The sequence below is a fragment of the Nanorana parkeri genome, unplaced genomic scaffold (genome assembly GCF_000935625.1).
Source record: "Nanorana parkeri isolate BGI_ZX_2015 unplaced genomic scaffold, ASM93562v1 scaffold1859, whole genome shotgun sequence".
NCBI classification, from domain to species: domain Eukaryota; kingdom Metazoa; phylum Chordata; class Amphibia; order Anura; family Dicroglossidae; genus Nanorana; species Nanorana parkeri.
The window spans coordinates 133,507-151,301 of record NW_017308127.1 but is presented as its reverse complement, the minus strand read 5'-3'; the positions used below and the strand labels follow the sequence as shown (position 1 = coordinate 151,301).

The 17,795-nt window shown below is 38.8% G+C and overlaps 1 protein-coding gene across 1 annotated transcript; it reads left to right on the top strand.

Annotated features, from left to right (window-relative positions):
- Window positions 1-4,833: 4,833 nt before the first annotated feature.
- Window positions 4,834-6,375, top strand: LOC108799942 (olfactory receptor 10A2-like). Its single transcript, XM_018571888.1, has 2 exons — window positions 4,834-5,290; window positions 5,900-6,375. The coding sequence occupies exons 1-2, from the start codon at window positions 4,834-4,836 to the stop codon at window positions 6,373-6,375; spliced, it is 933 nt and encodes a 310-aa protein (XP_018427390.1).
- Window positions 6,376-17,795: the final 11,420 nt, after the last annotated feature.

Below are 17,795 nucleotides of genomic sequence, written 5' to 3'. Positions count from 1 at the left end.
TATTAGCTTGGACATTGTTGGTTGAGTGCATAGAAAAAACAGAAAACTCAAATTATTACTGATGTTTGTGTCTCTCCATTTTAGTCTAGTTTTAGATGTTTGTTGGACAAGTTACCACAATCCACACAACAAATAACCTACATTTTTAACAAAGTGGACAGTTTATCTATTTAGCTAACTATGTACCTTACGCTTATTGTGTACTCTGACCCAAAAGTAAAGCATTTGATACTACAGGTGTACAATTTAAGCTTTATTTGCAGATGAAACTGATAAATATTTGTTCTGGCTCTATATTCTACAGCAAAAAGGTTCAGTGCCTCAGTCAATCATACAGACAAAAATAAAAACCTGACAAAGGTTTTAATGCTTCATCAGTTTATTAACCACTTCATCAGTTTATTAACCACTCAAGTCGAACATGAGTTTGACTTGAACATCAGCAGTATGTGCTGTTCACCTGCCTGCACAAGTCTATGTGCCTTGTGAGCCCTGATTAGCTAAAGCCTTGTACCTGCCTTGCCAAATCAGGTCACAGAGAATTGTGAGAGCCATGATTGGGCAAGGTCATGATGACTCTGCTCAATCATGGTTCACCTGTTACAACTGTAAACAGTTGAGCGGAACTAGCTGTCACTGCCAGCTCCTCCCAATTGTTTATAAGTTGCTGGCATCTATCAAAATGCCATTCTGCGGTAGGTGTTCGTCGCAGTGACGGGACGCCAATAGTTGGTTAAAAAAAATATTTATTTTTATTGTTTTATTTTTTATTTTGTCGAGTAATCGTCGTGGACAACGCTGGATCCATTTTTTCTTTTTAAATTAAAAACATGACTTTTGTTTGTTTTTTTCGAATAAAGTATTTTTTTGAAAAGTGTGGCCTCTTTTTAAAACTTTAATTTAACCCTTTTGTGAATGGGTAGAGGTACAATTCCCCCTTACTCATTAACGGGGGGCACATCTGGGTGCTCCTTATTAAAGGGGTACTCTGATGTGAATAAGCCCCCTGCCCGCACCCCCACAACCAGGGAAGAGGCCCATGTCCCCATCGGCATGGGGACCAGGTGCTTTTCCGGGGCGTCTCATACATGTATCAGAGATCTCTTTTCCTGACTCCCAGATCGACTGTCTCCAGCTTCTTACTGCACATACCCCATTACAACACCTGCTTAATCCTCTCCAAGAGGTGCCTAAAGTACATTTTCTTTTACAATATCACACTATGTAGTGATTTTTTTCCTACATATTACTCTAATTGAACTCTTGACTCCGGGAGACAAATAGACCGAATTGATGAGAGTGGAGAAGTATAATGTGCACAATGTGCTTGCAGAACTGAATGTGAAGTAAGGTCATGCAGTTTTGCTGGGTTTATTTATTACATGTGTTGGGCACTGGACATTTTCTGAAGGAGATTTCTGCCTCAATGGTTTTATAACAAGAAGATTTCATGTTGCTTGTGTTAACTGTATTCATTAAAAGATTTTTATTTTAGAAGGACTGTCACAGTAATGTTTTCATCACTAGTATTATGTTTTCCAAATTTTCTTTCTGTAATTTCCAGATCCCAAATACCTGTTATCATTTAATTTCATCATTATGATCCTATTGGACAACACTGTCTATGAGGAATTGTCAGTGAACCCTAAATTTATTGTACAGAAAAATAGAATTGTAATCAATACCATTGCTAAAGGGATTATTAACAAGGACACCAGAATGTTTTGATAGAAAAGTACCTTGTAGTACCTTTTATTTATGTAGTGCCTAAAATTCACAAATATCCAAAATACCAAAATGCTTCTATTTATTTATTTATTTATTTATTTATGTATTTATTTATTGTCAATGCTGTATTGCTGATGAATGGAGCAGTATCTATGTCTAGTCAGATCATTCTTTTATATAATAATGATACACCACAATGATCTAGTGTAATTAATGTGACTATTCCTCATTCTCAAAAGCAACATGCCTTCTATTGCTTGTCATTATCTATATTACACATCTCTGGGAAATATTGTCCCTTTCAAAGGGGAAACAAACTGTGGACTTTTGAACTTTGGACACAGGTTTAGAAGGAGTGACTTGGAATATGTGGCAGGGAAAGGTGACAAACTACGTAGGGAGAGATTAGGGTATGTTAGGAATATGTACTTTCATTCTGATTGCTAGGTCTTTGGACAATCATCCCCTTTGCTTTCATCTTTTTTGTTCTTAATTTTGGGCTTTTATTTTAGGGGTTGATATTTTGGGATATTCATTTATTTTGGGGTTTTTAATTGCATGTTTTTGCTGCAAGGCTTTTCTTCGAAGAAGAAAGTGAGCCTTTGTTTTAAGGAATGACAATCTGCCACATCATATTTCCTTTATTTTATGCATTTTTTCCCTTTTTTCCATCTAAAATTGGAGGGGGTGGGGGGGCATTTGTTTTGTTTGAAATGCTCAAAGTGGAGCATTTACTTTCAACTAACCATCTGTTCTTGAAGCAGGTTTTTGTTAGCTTTTATTTTCTTTCAAATGATGAAGCAACATGCTGCTAAGTGCACGAACAGTGTACACCTATACCACCTCACATAATATCACTTACGTTCATAGCACCTCCCTATTCCCCATACATAAAATAAATGTTAGGCATACACTTCTTAGACCTATTATTCATAATTAAAACTGCCCTGATGCTGGTCAGCTGTATACTGCTGTAATTCCTGTAGCAAAACCCAAGCATGTGCTCTATGTCTCTAGTAAATTTGGGCAAAGGCTTGTTAATTAAAATTGCCCTGCTGACGGCCAAATGTACACTTCTGTATTATCTGTGGTCTTTTAAATCATGTGGTAAAACACATGCCTGCACTCTTGTGCTTATTATCCCTGATTAAAACTGTACTACTGTCAGTTTTACACTGCTCTATCCTCTGCAGTATCTTAATTTGTATAGTAAAACTCTATTTAGTTTCAGCCAATTTCCTCCTATAATTTTACACAGCTGTATGTGCTGTAATGTAGGGTTTCTTAATTCCTAATAAGAACTTGACAGAATTTGTGAAAGGGCAGTTTTGCATCAGCAAGAACAGGGACAGCCACGACAAACTGCTGGCCAATTGCTATCTGCCCATCATATCAGGACCATTTTTGTTTAATGAAAAAAGCATGTGTCACTGATAAAGTTAAATGAGAAAACACATTTTTTTCTAAATAAAATTAATCAGATTGGGGTGCTGCTGCTGTGTGTAAGCCAAGCTATTTGTTATAGGAAGGGTCAGTCTAAGGATTAGGGTTACAGATAGGGTAAATGTGTTGGGGATTATGTAAAAATATTTACCTTGCTAAAGAAAAACCTCTCAGGTGATCTGTGGACCCAGTGGAAATATGTGTAAAATGACTTATAATAAACCTCCCAGACAGAGCAAGCCTAATAGACTATCATGGGAGGTCACTGAATATAAAGCTAGATATTTCAGCCAGAAAAATCCCTTCTTTTCATTGCTTGAAACCGTTTGGAAGGATTATGTCTAAGCAGTAAGTGATAGATTTCTTTTAGAAACTCAGGTATTACAGTTAAAAAAGGTGGTTATGTAAACTTTCTACATTCTAGTGAATAAAATGAATATTCACACTCTTTACAAAATCAGAAAAAACAAAAATGATAAAAATGTGCAGTAGAAAATTCATTAGCTTATAGCCAGGATTTGTCTTTCTCTGCAACACTTAAACTGACATTCCCATTGATGCATTCTGTAAGGGATATATTCAATCATACTAACTACCTCCTTTCAAAGTCTCAATCCACTTTATGTTTACAAAACAGATATTCAAAGATGTGATAAAAATACAAATCAAAACCAAAATAATAATATTCTTTTGTTCTTATGTTTGAATTAAAAGTGGAAAAGGATGACAAGCTATGATAGGTCTTATTGCTGTCTGTATCATGGCTGGGAAAATGTCCCCTGACTCTATGGACCCCTGTCTCCCTGTCAACAAAACTGGAAGTCAGTTTTCTCTAACAGAAACACAGATAGCAATTCAAGCTACATTTTTTACATGAGTGGACCTAAAAGGCTCACACTGCTCTATTTGTCTCAGATTTCAGTTTGCTTCCTGGTCCTGAGACATGCTGACAAGGTTTATCACTGTACTAAAAATAAAAAAAAAACAAAAATACAAATAAAATGGACCTCAGTCATGCTTTCATTTTTCATTTGGCAGTTAGAATTGTATGTTAATTTAAAAAAAAGCAAAATCACTAAAGTACATACACTTTATGCATATGTAAAACAATGCTTTCTAAAAAGATTTTCTCCTACTTCCTGTTGTGCCTATAGATCAAAAAGTGAAGTGATATCTTTGCAATGTGTTGCAGTCGGCAAGAAATAACTTGACAGAAGTTTTAACCATTTTCTACTCTACCCCAAATGGAAAAAAACACACGTTTTGGTCTTAATAACATGGGTGTGCTATCAAATATATTCTGCAACATTTTATGTTAGTACATTTTTTCAGGAAAATGTGTGTGTATGACTTTCGTAATTTTTTTGGGGATGTTCAAAATGCATGGCAAGTTGGGACCATGTCATATGCATTGGACATCAATGTATGATCAGGTAGATATGTTCAGTGATCATGGTTGCTATGTGAGCAAATGTTCAATCATGTATGTGGGCCCACAATTCACACATATACTAACAGTTTCTCCCTGCTCCATTGTATGTATGACCTGGCATATGTTGTTTACATGGAAATAAACAGTACACAAAAAGATTTACATTTTGAAGTTGTTTTGCAACATTACTGATGTATGTGTATATCTTTGCAGCTTTTAAAAGAAGTATTATGGCTAGTAAAAATGAAACCCATATGACTGAATTTGTCTTGGTGGGACTCTCTTCTGAGTTACAACCATTTCTTTTTGGTGTATTTTTACTTATTTACATTTCCACTTTGACTGGAAATTTATTTATCATTTTAATTGTGACTCTGGATTCACAGCTACATGCTCCCATGTATCTATTTCTCAGAAGCTTGTCTATCACCAAGATGCTCTACACTACTGTGACAATGCCTCAGATGCTCAGAGACTTCTTGCACCAAGATAAAGCAATTTCCTTTTTAGGTTGTGCGGCCCAGTTCTATATCTTTTGTTGCTTGGGAGCAGCAGAATGCTTTATACTTGCATTCATGGCTTATGATCGGTATTTGGCCATCTGTGACCCTCTTCACTACATGACTAAGATGACAAAATCAAAGTGGCTGATTTACGAAGCCCAACACGCACACGCGCAGGCTGTGTGCGAGTTTTAACCCGCAGAAATGCATTTACCAAGCGAACACGTACATCATGGCGCGGTTTCACGCAGGCATGGCGCGTTTTTATGTATTTACTTGCGCGCGTGTCGTGTAATATGCGCCATCGGCTGCACGCCACTATAAAAAAAATTGCAAGTGCTAGAATCATATTTCTACTACTGCCATACATGTACAAATCATACATATGATACATATGTTATTGCTATGCTTCTGTGCATACAAACATTCTACATAACACTTACAAACTGGTAAAAGACAGTATTCCAAAATAAGGTACTTACACACCAGTGCCTTGAAGGGCCTGGTATGAATTGGGGGGGAACCCCACGCCATTTTGTCGGTTGGTTTTCACTTGGGGTATGCTCCCTTCTGACAGAGAGGGTCTGGTATGGATTGGGGGGGGGGAGCATTTGAATCCTCGGCATTTTAACACGCCATGCGCGCGCGTTGGTAGTATTTATCAAGCATCTTTATAACCTGCATACGCTTCCGCGCCAAGCGTATACGCGCACGCGCGCGCGCAATCGGCGTGTTTTTGCATGGCGTGTTTGTGAGGATAGTAAATCAACCCCAAAGTGTCTATGCATTTCAGTAGGGTCGTGGGTGGCTGGTTTGTCCTTACCCCTGGGTAATATTATTCTTGTGTTTAGCCTTCCTTTCTGTAATTCGAACATCATTGATCATTTCTTTTGTGATATACTACAAGTGGTTCCTTGGGTTTGTTCTGATACTCCTCTGGCCCTATTAATGGTAATTAAGCCATATATTCTAATTTATACTTTTTTAGTCGTACCCTTACCCTTTTTACTAATTCTTGTGTCCTATGTACGTATACTCTTCAATGTATTCAGAATACATTCTTCAGCTGGACGTAAAAAGGCTTTTTCAACATGCAGCTCCCATCTTGCATCTGTAGGCCTGTTCTTTGGTTCAGCCACCATAACCTACTTAAGAACAAAAGCTATTGATACTTATGGAGGACCCAAAGTGTGGTCTCTTATCTTTCTTGTTTTTGTTCCAATGCTTAACCCATTAATATACTGTACAGTCTTAGGAACAATGAAGTAAAAAGAGCTTTTCAAAGGCTTATAGACAAAGCTTCCTATGGTTAATTTACAGACAAACCCCTTTGCTTATGAATCTCTCAGTTTGACTATAAATACTGAAATTTCTCAATTTCCTATATTATATCAATAAATGATGTAAAATGTGTTTTGTTTTGAATATTTGGCATATTAATTTAGTTTTGCAAGATATTTCATGTTCAAAAGGACAGACTAACATCTGTGGAGGCATTTGCAAGCAGCTCAAATACATTCCAAACATGTCACTGTAAAATTAATAGTTGCGGTATCTGCAGGTCCAATATACAGCAACATGTAATGCTATACCAATAAAGCTATAAATAATTAGCTATATCAAAATATTGTAAAATGTAAAAATTTGAATTTAAAGTAGATGAATCCAATCAATAGAATGTCATTGTGATGGTAATGAGGTCAGGGAACCCCAGTACAAATTAGGGAATTGCAATGTGCCCTTGGATTGTTGGAAATTACTTCTAATTACTGTATGATTAAATTAGATACAGAACAAATATCCATGTGTTTCCGGTCAAAAAAAGATCCTTCACACTCCACAGTTTGCTGCCTGGGATGATAGAACACTAAATAGGCAAGTATATCAATTAATTACACTGGCCAACACACATTTTGGTGCCTCAACCTGTTTCTGAGTATATTTGACCCACTGATTCCAAAAATGGCACCAATTTTTCCCTATCAACACTAGTTTTCCAGATACAGCATAAAAGCTATATACCTCTCTTCTCTCTTGTCACCCGTCAAAAATGAGGATATTTTAATGTAGTGTTTTATTTAATCTCCATGTAGCATGAAAGAAACGCATTAAAAGAAAAGTGTAATACACTAAGGGGTCTATTCACGAAGCAGCCAAAGGATCTAGCTGTAGCTTCGGCTGATCCTTCGGCTAGCTTCGGCACCAGGACCCCTTCGGTTCAGGGCTGCTGTACGGGCTATTCACTACAGCCCGTACAGCTCCTGAACTTGGCCGAGCAGCTCAGTCAAGCTGAACGCATATGCCTCGGCTCGGCTAAGCCGTGCTGAAAGCCGAAGCTCGCCAAGCGGCCGCTCCTATGGCCAAAATTGCTCCGTGTCAGAATAAAGAAAAAGAAAGAAAAAGCAGTGTTTCTCTCCTTGGCGGTCGGAGCACCCGGGAGAGGTTTTTTTTCCTTTTTTTTTGACGGCAGCAGAACCGCTGGCCAATAGAAAACAGTTGGGCGGAGCTAGCTGTCACCGCTAGCGCCGCACAATCGTTTTCTATGTATTTTTTTCAACTTTTTCAACTATTTTTCTGTTCTGCACAGCGGCATTCGGCTATTCACTCACTGCTGTTCGGCATCTATAAGAATAGACCGAACAGCAGCGAGTAGCTTGCCGGAGGTTCGGCTTAGCCGATCCAGATGTTGGATCGGCTGAGTCGAACTCCTTCTGCACTTCAGGTCGGCCGAACATGCTGAGCATGTTCGGCCGACCCGAAGCCACCCATTATACGGCTGAAATCAGCCGTACCAGCCTGAAGTGAATAGCCGAAAAGCGCTCGGCTCACTTCGGTTTAGGCACGTTATTCACTCGGCTGCCTACAGCAGCTTAGTGAATAGACCCCTAAATCTAACTATTTAAAACCAAAAGTACAGGTTAATGATACAAACATTCCAATAATTTAACACAGAGGAAGCTCCTTTTGTAAGACTCCGGAGAGTGGGATCTGCTAGGACAATCCTGCATAAGGTTCCAAAAGTAATATGCCATCATGTGTGCATCCCATCTTCCTTCTATTATTTTTATGTCTTGGTGAAACCTTTCACCTTGCTCTTCTCTTAAGTTACCAAGGTTCTCTGGAAAGCAATCTAAGTGGCTGTGCAGATAATGGATTTTAACACTAATTTTACAGCTAAGCCTGTTGAAATGAAAGAGCGTTTCTTCTACTAATTGAGTGTAGTTGTCTGCCTTCTTGTTGCCAAAGAGGTTTTTTTTTACAAGAACAAATGAAGACCAGCCACAAAATTCTATTTCATTCTTTGAATTTATGAAATGTGGGCCATTTATGTATGAGCTGTATGATTTGTGTGGACCATCTAAAATTCCTGCCTTCAGTTTTTCCATGGTAAGTCTGGGAAATGTATGCACTATGAGGGGAATTTATCAAAATCGGAGCAGACAAAATCTGGAGCAGCTGTGCATGGGAACTAATCAGCATCTCTCTTTCATTTTCAAATCTTAACTGAACAAACTGAAGAGAGATGCTGATTGGTTGCCATGGGCAACTGCTCCAGATTTTGTCTGCTCCAGTTTTGATAAATTCCCCTATATGTATTCATTGTACAAAGCATCTTTATACAAAGCCTTTACAAATTGTTTAATCATTCCTAGCTCTATATGTAATGGTGGCAAGATGATGTTATCTTGTGCTAGCAAAAGTGCATTGATTACATTTCTTTCTCCAACTACCATATCTTCCCTTGGGAGGCCAATTTTTTCTTACCCAATGCTCATGTATGTCTCTACTGTCCCAAAGGCATAGAAAGCAAGGATTCTTTGTATAGCCACTTTGTTGACCAAGAAGAAAATGAAACATCTTCAAGCCTACACAAATCACCCATTGATTTTCAGGGTAATGTATCTTTTCCCACACAAAAGAGATGGCCTTGTACTCTTTTTCATCCTGGTGGAGTGACCGAACTAAAACTTTCAAACTACACTTCGAACTATTAATGAAAAGGCGCCATTCACTTGGGTTATACTTACCATTTAGAATCCAATGTTTGCAATGTAAAATTACAGTTAGAAGTACATAAACACTTTTACTTTATCTGCTAACTTGTACGCAAAAACACAAACTATGTAACAGAAGATCTTTTAAAAAAATAACTTTAAAAAATTATATAAATTCGACCATTTCTAAGAAACAGCTGATGCAGTCTAGCTAATGCAATATTCTCAATCAGCTCCCCAAATAACCCCAAGAACAGGTCTAAAAAGCAAGGCACCAAGAAAAATGAGTGTTATTACTGGATAGCCTCAGATAATCCCCCAAAGGTTGCCTGCATTAATAATGAGCACATGACCCTCATCTGATCTCTGACAGTAACATCAAGTTTAAGTTTCACTCAGTATTCATAACTTTGGCCCCAGGTAATACATTTATAATGAATATATGTCTATATATAGATATCTATCTATAGATATATATATATATGTGTGTCATTTAATACTGAGCACAAGCATACCAAACACACAGTGTCAGATCTAGTTTACAACTGATAATGAGGTCTGCCAGCATAGTACAGACAGGGTTAATTAGGTTAAACACTAAGGGGTCTATTCACTAAGCTGCCGAAGGATCTAGCCGTAGCTTCGGCTGATCCTTCGGCTAGCTTTGGCCCCAGGACCCCTTCCGTGCTGTACGGGCTATTCACTATTCTCCGGCCACTTTCAGAGAGATCAGCGTCCCTGATTACAAGCTAAACAGGGACGCTGTCATTACACACTGAGAGCGGCCTCTCCGTGTTCTCAGTGGGTAATGACAGATGGTGTTCCTGGTTACCTGGTAACCAGGAACGCCATCTGTCATTACTCTCCCGGACGCTCTGGGAGTCTAATATGACTCCCGGCAGCCAGGGAGAGAAACACTTTCTCCCAGAAAGGTTAACTCGTTTTTTTTTTCTTCTGACATCGGAGCCGTTGGCTGCCGTCAGAATAAAAAAAAAAATCACCATAGGAATTCATAGCTAGATTCCTATTGGCTATTTCAATTTGCAATAGCCAATAGCAAACTAGCTATTGCACCCACACACTGCTGCTGTCAATAAGCAGAGGGGGGCCTGCAGTTCTCCATCTGGTCCCCCTCTGGTGATTGACAGCAGCAGAGGGTGGGTGCAATAGCTAGTTTGCTATTGGTTATTGCAAAGTGAAATAGCCAATAGGAAGCTAGCTATGCATTCCTATGGTGATTTTTTTTTCAATTTTTTTCTATTCTAATGGCAGCAGAACCGCCCGGCCAATAGAAAACAGTTGGGCGGAGCTAGCTGTCACTGCTAGCTCCGCCCAATCGTTTTCTATTTTATTTTTTACTACTTTTTAAACTATTTTTCTATTCTGCTCGTTACCACAGAGGTACCGGGCAGAAAAGCTCAGCGGGATTCAACTATTTACTCACTGCTGTTCGGCATCTATGAGAATAGGCCAAACAGCAGTGAGTAGCCTGCCGGAGGTTGAACTCCTTCTGCACTTCCAAAGCCACCCGATGTACGGCTGATTTCAGCCCTACCAGCCTGAAGTGAATAGCCGAACAGCGTTCGGCTCACTTCGCTTGGGGTCGGATAGTAACTCGGCTGCCAACGGCAGCTTAGTGCATAGACCCCTAACTCCCACCACCCGTGCATTCTAGAGGAAAAATCAGCTCAGCTCAGCGGGGAGGGCTTGCGATGATCGCAAGTACGATCTGCCTGTCCAAGATGAGCAGATCGTACAAGATTTTAATGACCTTACAACCATCGCACAACGAAAGTCGTGCGATGGTTGTAAGGTGTATGGCCAGCTTAAAGCACAATAATACACTGCTCGACAACGTTACACCTCCCCCCCACACATAAAATAATACACTCCCCCTTATTAACCCCCACACATACAATAATACGCTCCCCCTTATTAACCCCCCACACAAAAGAATATACTCCCCCCCTTATTAATCCAAAACAAAATTATAATACACTCAACCCCTTCCCCCGAGCCCCCTCACCTGTTCACGTCTTTGCAGGGAGGAGGCTGTGAGTAGAATTGATCTCTGGTTTATCTGTGAGTGATTAGTGAGGGCTGCAGCAGCCCTCACTATCACACCCAGATAGCCAGGCATCGATGCTGCTCACAGACATTCTTTCCTTCGCCGGAGCTCAGAACTGTCAGAGCTCCGGCCGAAGGAAGCCAGAGCTGACAGGAGCTGCTCTGCTCTCAAATTTCCACTCACCTTATTTTTACTCGCAAAATGCGAGCAGGCGAGTGGAAATTTTAAGCCCTGGCTTATGGTACTGAAAATTAACCCCGACCTACACTCGGGAATACCGCCAAGGAGGTTAAAAGACACTCTCTTAAATATACTGAAGAAATTGCCAAAAAATGTATTGTTGTCTACCTCTCGTGCTTTTTCAATATCTTCTGTCAGATACCTTGCGCTAGTATGCGGATTACAAGTTATAACTTCACTATAAATTAACTTACTGCTTGCTTGTAAAAGGTTGACAAGGTGATAAATATGTGAATAAAAAAGAAGTATGAAAAAGGAATGTTATAAGTTACTTAAATTTTGGTTACAGAATATTTAGATTAGAAATCTCTGCCGCTAATCAGCACCTAGTTTTGTAATTACCTGGCTTTACACAGATTCTGGGCACTTCATATTCTGTGGTCCTAGTTGCAACACTCCCAACTGTCTATTATTTGATTTTTTTTTGTAAGTAAAACAGTCTGTCCATCTTTCCTCATCAGTTTTCCCTTATTTGGATCTGATGTATAGACCTGTATAAAAGTGAACTTGTGAACTTAAAAATGCCATATCATCATGAAAAAAATAAAGAAACCCTATAAAAGCAATGAAAACCCCAAAATACCACCCTTTAAACAAAAGCTCTTTTTTTTTTTAATTGGAGGCCTTGCAGCAAAAAAAAAAAGCAGTTTAACCTAAAAAAGGCCACATCAACATAAAATAAAAACCAATACACCACCAAAATAAATTAAAACCCCAAACTAGTATCCCAGCACAAAAGCTCCATTTACTGGAGTTCCGAAAGAACAGCAGCTAAAAATGGCCACTGACCTCAAGCCAACCACAAAATAGAATAAAAGCCAAAAAAACTCCAATAATATGAATAATAGAAATAGGGAGCAAAGGGTAGATTGCCCAAAAAGCTAGCAGTCAGAATTAAAGTACAGTTTCGTAACTGACCCTAATTTTTCCCTATGCAGCTCGTCATCCTTCCTTATCTTTTCCCTATAACAGCTACCATTTCACTGACACTATATGGCTGCTCTTTGCACCCCTCATGCCATCGCTTTTAGAATGAGGGCCTAACTTATCCGAAAACTCTTTCTTGGCCCTTCTAAGCCTGCTGGCTATAGTTCAAAGGCCATGCAGTTCATTAAGTTAAAAAAAAAAAACCCAGTGAATCTAATTCTCCAGGACCAAAAATCCTGAATCCGCAGGAATCACCTCAAACTCATGGTAGAGGCGAACCCAAATCTTATCCTTAATGGTTCTCTGCTCAACTATCTTTTTATACTAGTGCCTGGGCCTATTTTTGGGCATGTATTAAGGTCTCACCAAAATAGATAATACCAGAAATATAAACAATGGAGGATTTTCTTGATTTGGCAGCTTACACAATCAGTTCCACAGTTCTAAAATTCATTTAGCTTTTTACTTCTTGTTTTAGCTGACAAAACAGTACCTCAGCTCTGTCCAGTACTGGACTACAGAACACCTATCCTCTTCTCATTACCGTAACATAAGGGGGAGGTGTTTTCTAGTTCATAGGGGAGACCTCGGGCAAGGCTGACTACTATTTGGAAATGTAATGCAGCAAAGTCAGATTTCTAAGCACAAAATAGAAAATTAGGATTAGGATATTAGACACATACACATTTTCTGGCAGGATCAAGAGGCTTTTTGATACTTTTGTTAAAGAGCCAATTCATGGGAAAATATGCAAGTATTGCAAAGATGTACTGCATAATTGTTTTCCCCAAGTATATACATTAGATACAAAAAGAAAAATATCAAACTGTGACAACTTGAACATTAATCGACAGTGATATCCCATGTGTCTGATGGGAACCTCATTAAAATTGGTTCTCTCTAGATAAAATGTTACGTTTATAAAAAGAATCACCAGCAAAGATCTCTTGTACCTAATGTACGAGTTACGTATCTTGAAGGAGACCTGGAATGCTGAAGAGTTCACATGGCAGCATTGCACATAGCAACAATGTCTTTCATCATTCTACTACTGATATATTTTTTTCTCATTTTTGTAGTTACTGTAGACTGACTGGTTTTAAAGCAAAGTAAGTTTGCAGCTTTTTATATGTGCAATATACTGTATTTATGAAAATACTTTCTGTTTATTTATTTATATATTACAAGTATTTATATAGAGCTGACCATTTACGCAGCGCTTTACATAGTTGCACATTCTCAGTCCTTGCTTAGAATGTAAAGTCCCTTTGTCACATTCATATCTACGAGGACCAATTTAGACAGGAGCCAATTATTCATTACTGTTTACTCATGACATATTTAAGGCTTTTTGGTTTCTAAGCTAACAGACTGAAATATTTGAAAAGATGACCTGTTTCTCATGAAACCCCTGTGAAAATGACTGAGTATTGTTTGTGAACATTGATTTTGTAATTCAGTAGTGTACAGGCAACCCATATAATTAAATGTCTTATTTTCTAGATTTCATTTTTTACCTTATGAGAGCACTATGTCATAAGCTAAGGAAAATACCAAACCTTATTTTTAGTGTAGGATCAGCATCTGGGAGCGTCAACATTTTTAATCATAATTATGTTATTATGAGTAAGGCTGAATGTTTTTCTTTATTTCTCCAGCAAAGACACATTTTCTTGTCCTGATTTAAATTTACAAAACGTAAAAAGCTGTTTACCTAGCAAAGTGTATGTTAGCAAATAAGGTGAAGCTGGTGTTAACAATAAAGACCCCTTTATGTGCAAAGGTTAAAAAAAAACGATTTTTGCACGTTTGAACATTGAAAGTGAACACATCTTCACTTTTTTCCATATTATACACTTATAATATGGAAAAAGTATTCACTCTACTAGATAAACAGCCTATTTTTCTTTAGTAAAGCAAGCCTAGATTTTACTGGGAGGGTACATGATTTAAAATCTCTACATGATGATTTTGGCAGGTGATTTTGAAAGCCTGACAGAGGATATAACCCTTTATCATGTGTAAATGACTCCTCCTGGAAACTGACAAAAAAAAAAACTTACAACCTCTCTTGATAATTACTTAAAATCTGAAAAATCGAAGGAGCCAGGCTGAAGATTCTCAAAATGAACAGTTCAGGTATTGATATGGTGGCATACCCAACACTGTCAGCATACAACAGTTGCAGTGGGATTTTTTTTCCATCCAGGCTGTGTTGCAAGCATAAATACATCTGTTAGATTAGTGTATGGCCAGCTTAGGTCTCATGCTTTCTCACTACACATTTATATTACTTAGGTGTAAGTACCATTTGTGGGAGGGAGTTGAGTTCCACTAAGCTTAAGAGGTTAAGAAGTGGACTGCAACATTTGTTCACAGTTTTCAGGGGACTGGCTGAATGGAACTTTGGGAAGAGACTCCAAGCGGAACATGAGAGGGACATTTTACTATTTGCTTATAAACTGTGCTAATGGATCAGAGTGGGTGCAGGTGGTTTGACATTTTTTATTAGAGGCCTGCACCAGTTTGTTTTATTTAGCTTAGAACCAATTATGTACCCACAACCTTAGTCTTAATTTGCTTATACCGGCATACTGACATAACCCACAAAGTCTGCAAACCTATGGAAAACTCACGTTCACCATTGCCATAACACAGCAAGAGAGCTGCCATGTTGCAAGAGAGACTACTGGCATGGTACAGATGAATGCGGGGGAGCAAATATGTGCTACAGGAGACTGCTAAGGCCTGTCAACATAATGCAAAAATCAACTGTAGCGTTGGCTGGAAGGCCTTCCAGGGGTTATTCCTGTGGCCTCCCAGCAGCTTGCTGCTCTACCTCACCAAGACTGGACAAAAGCAGGGACCCAGCAGAAGAAGAGGAGGACCTAGAATGTTCTGTGTTGTGATGCAAGCAGTGGAGAGAACTTCAGAGGGAGCTGCTAGTTTTTTTGGCCTGTGAACTCCATTGAGGGAGAAAGAGCAGGCTTGAGGGGGGAACCTAGAGTCTGGAGTGACCTCTTGCCTGGCCTCCCAGGAAATTGACTGCTGAACCGATGATGCTTATGCAGCATCAGTGATGAGAGACCTTTGGCCACCTGTATTTGTTTAAATTATGCTTGCTTGCTGCCTTGAGACTTTGCTGCCTGAGGAGAATTCAGCATGAATGCTTTGGTGAGCTTCTTTGTGGATTACAAATACTCTTCCCCTGAAAGTGAGTGCTCCAACGTAATCCAATGGCTCCATTTGTCTTTTCTGTTGATGCTGAAAAAGATAAAGTGAATTTATATATGTTATGTGTGCTACTGGATTTGCATTGTTATTGTAAACTGTTTAACCAGTTCTTCCATTATAGAGCTTATTCTTGCTTTAATAAAGTCCTTTCCACTGTCACGGGTGTGTCGCTGATTCTCGGTCCAGGTACGGGGCAGGTACTCAGAAAGGCAGAAGAACACAAACATATGCTAACATATCCTAACAACTACTGTATATGTGCATTACAAGTGACTACTGAGGGCTGCTGTTGAGGGCAAACTGCCATGCTGGAATAGACTGTTAAGTACTGCCTGTTTGATAGAAGAGACTACTGAGTAAGACTGACATCTTACATTCTCTATATACAAAATATTCAGAGAATCTGCGCTTTGGTGTTTATGGTTAATGAAAGCGATTAAGTGGATCTACTTCCCTTTTACACTCCTCTCTTTCCACCTCTCTGAATCCCCTTTCCTCCTCTTCACTACTCTTATAATATGCATTCTCTCTTCTTTGACACTCTCATCATCATTTTACACTTTTTCCACATTTTCTCTCTTCTCCTGCACTCAAACCTAACCAACTCTCTGTGCCTCTTTGAACTTCTTTGAACCTCTCTACAGTTCTGCAGCTATTTTTACTCTTCTGCAGCCCTTTAACCTCTGAATGCCAAGTTCTATGCACCATACATTAAAACTAAAGTAGATGGTAGTAGTTGGGTTGGTGATTTTTTACAATATCCAACCTCCCTTTTCCTCTAGACCACAGAACAGAACATTTTCTATTGTACCTAAAAATGTACTGAATGACACGGTCAGGTTTTGAAAGGCAGATTCAACCAGATAGAAAGTGGTGTAAATTAATATCCTGGCATTAGAAAGAATGTACAGCATTGGTCCATAGAGGACAAGAGAGTAAACTTTCCTACATCACTTATTCATTAGTGTAGTGGGAAGAAATATTTTACAGTAAAGACTTGGGGGGGGGGATTTGAAAAAGTGACTAGGAAATCGATTCCCTATTTTACTGCCAATGCAGGATGTGTATCTTGTGCAGGCCACCTAGAGGCTTTAAAGCTACTGCCCTTATTGTCTTGTGGAATAAGATTGCTCTGGAGACAATCCATAAGAATTGTAAGTAGAACTAAAGCCAAAACCTTGTCTCTTGAGTGGAGTAGAGAGGGATTAGGACACATGTCAAGGTTGTATTGCTGTCTGTGTCTTTGTTATTAACAAGAGTAGAAGTGAAAGAAAATACCAAATGTTGAGTTGTCACCAAAACATGAATAGCAATGGGGACATTCTGGTGACTTTGGTGAGAACAAGGGATTTCCTCTCACTTCCTGTTGTGGCTATGGGACAAAAGGTGAATGGAAATCTCCCCAATGGGACACAGATGGTAAAAACTATCCAAAATGAAAAAAACAGTTTTGGCTGTAGTTTGACTTTCAAATGTAAAATTCAGAGCTCAAAATGTAATGTCAAAGAAAGGGTGCACAATAAGCTTTTGGTACATCAAACACTTAAAGTTGAAGTGAAGCCAAAACAATTTTCTTGGTTTTGATTAGAGAAAAGGAGGGTTATAACTCCTATCAGCTTTGTTTTTGCCATCTGCATCCCATTGGGGAGATTTTCCTTCACTTTCTTTCCGATAGCCACAACCAGAAGTAAGAGAAAATCCCTCCAAAGAGATGGAAATCCCTGGTCAACAGAACTAGTGTTCCCACTGGACGATTTCCCATCTATTCCGGTTCTGACGACAACCAAAAATTTTTAATTTTATTTTACTTTCAGTGATAACAGTCACAAAGGACAAAAAGCAAGGGTGAATCTCTGTAAGGGAGACACTAAGAACAATCAAAACCTGACAGGTGTTCTAATCGCTATCCACTCTATTCAAAACTAAAAAAAAGGTGTTGGTTTTAGTTACACTTTAATTTTCTGTACTTGCAGTGTGTTCACAGGAATAAAACATGAGACGTGTGCATGTGCTGCAGAGATGCACTATTTTTTTTCATTATTATTATGCCCTGGCATACACTTCAAGCATTCAGATATTGCTATGATCTATGGAATGGATGTTGTTTATCTGCCTGGGACATCACTCAGTCTATAAAAGCAGACCATTTAGAATTACGCCTAATGAGTTGTGTTTTGTTTTCTTTTCTTTATCTCAGGTTGTCAATATTGCACACATGATCTAAA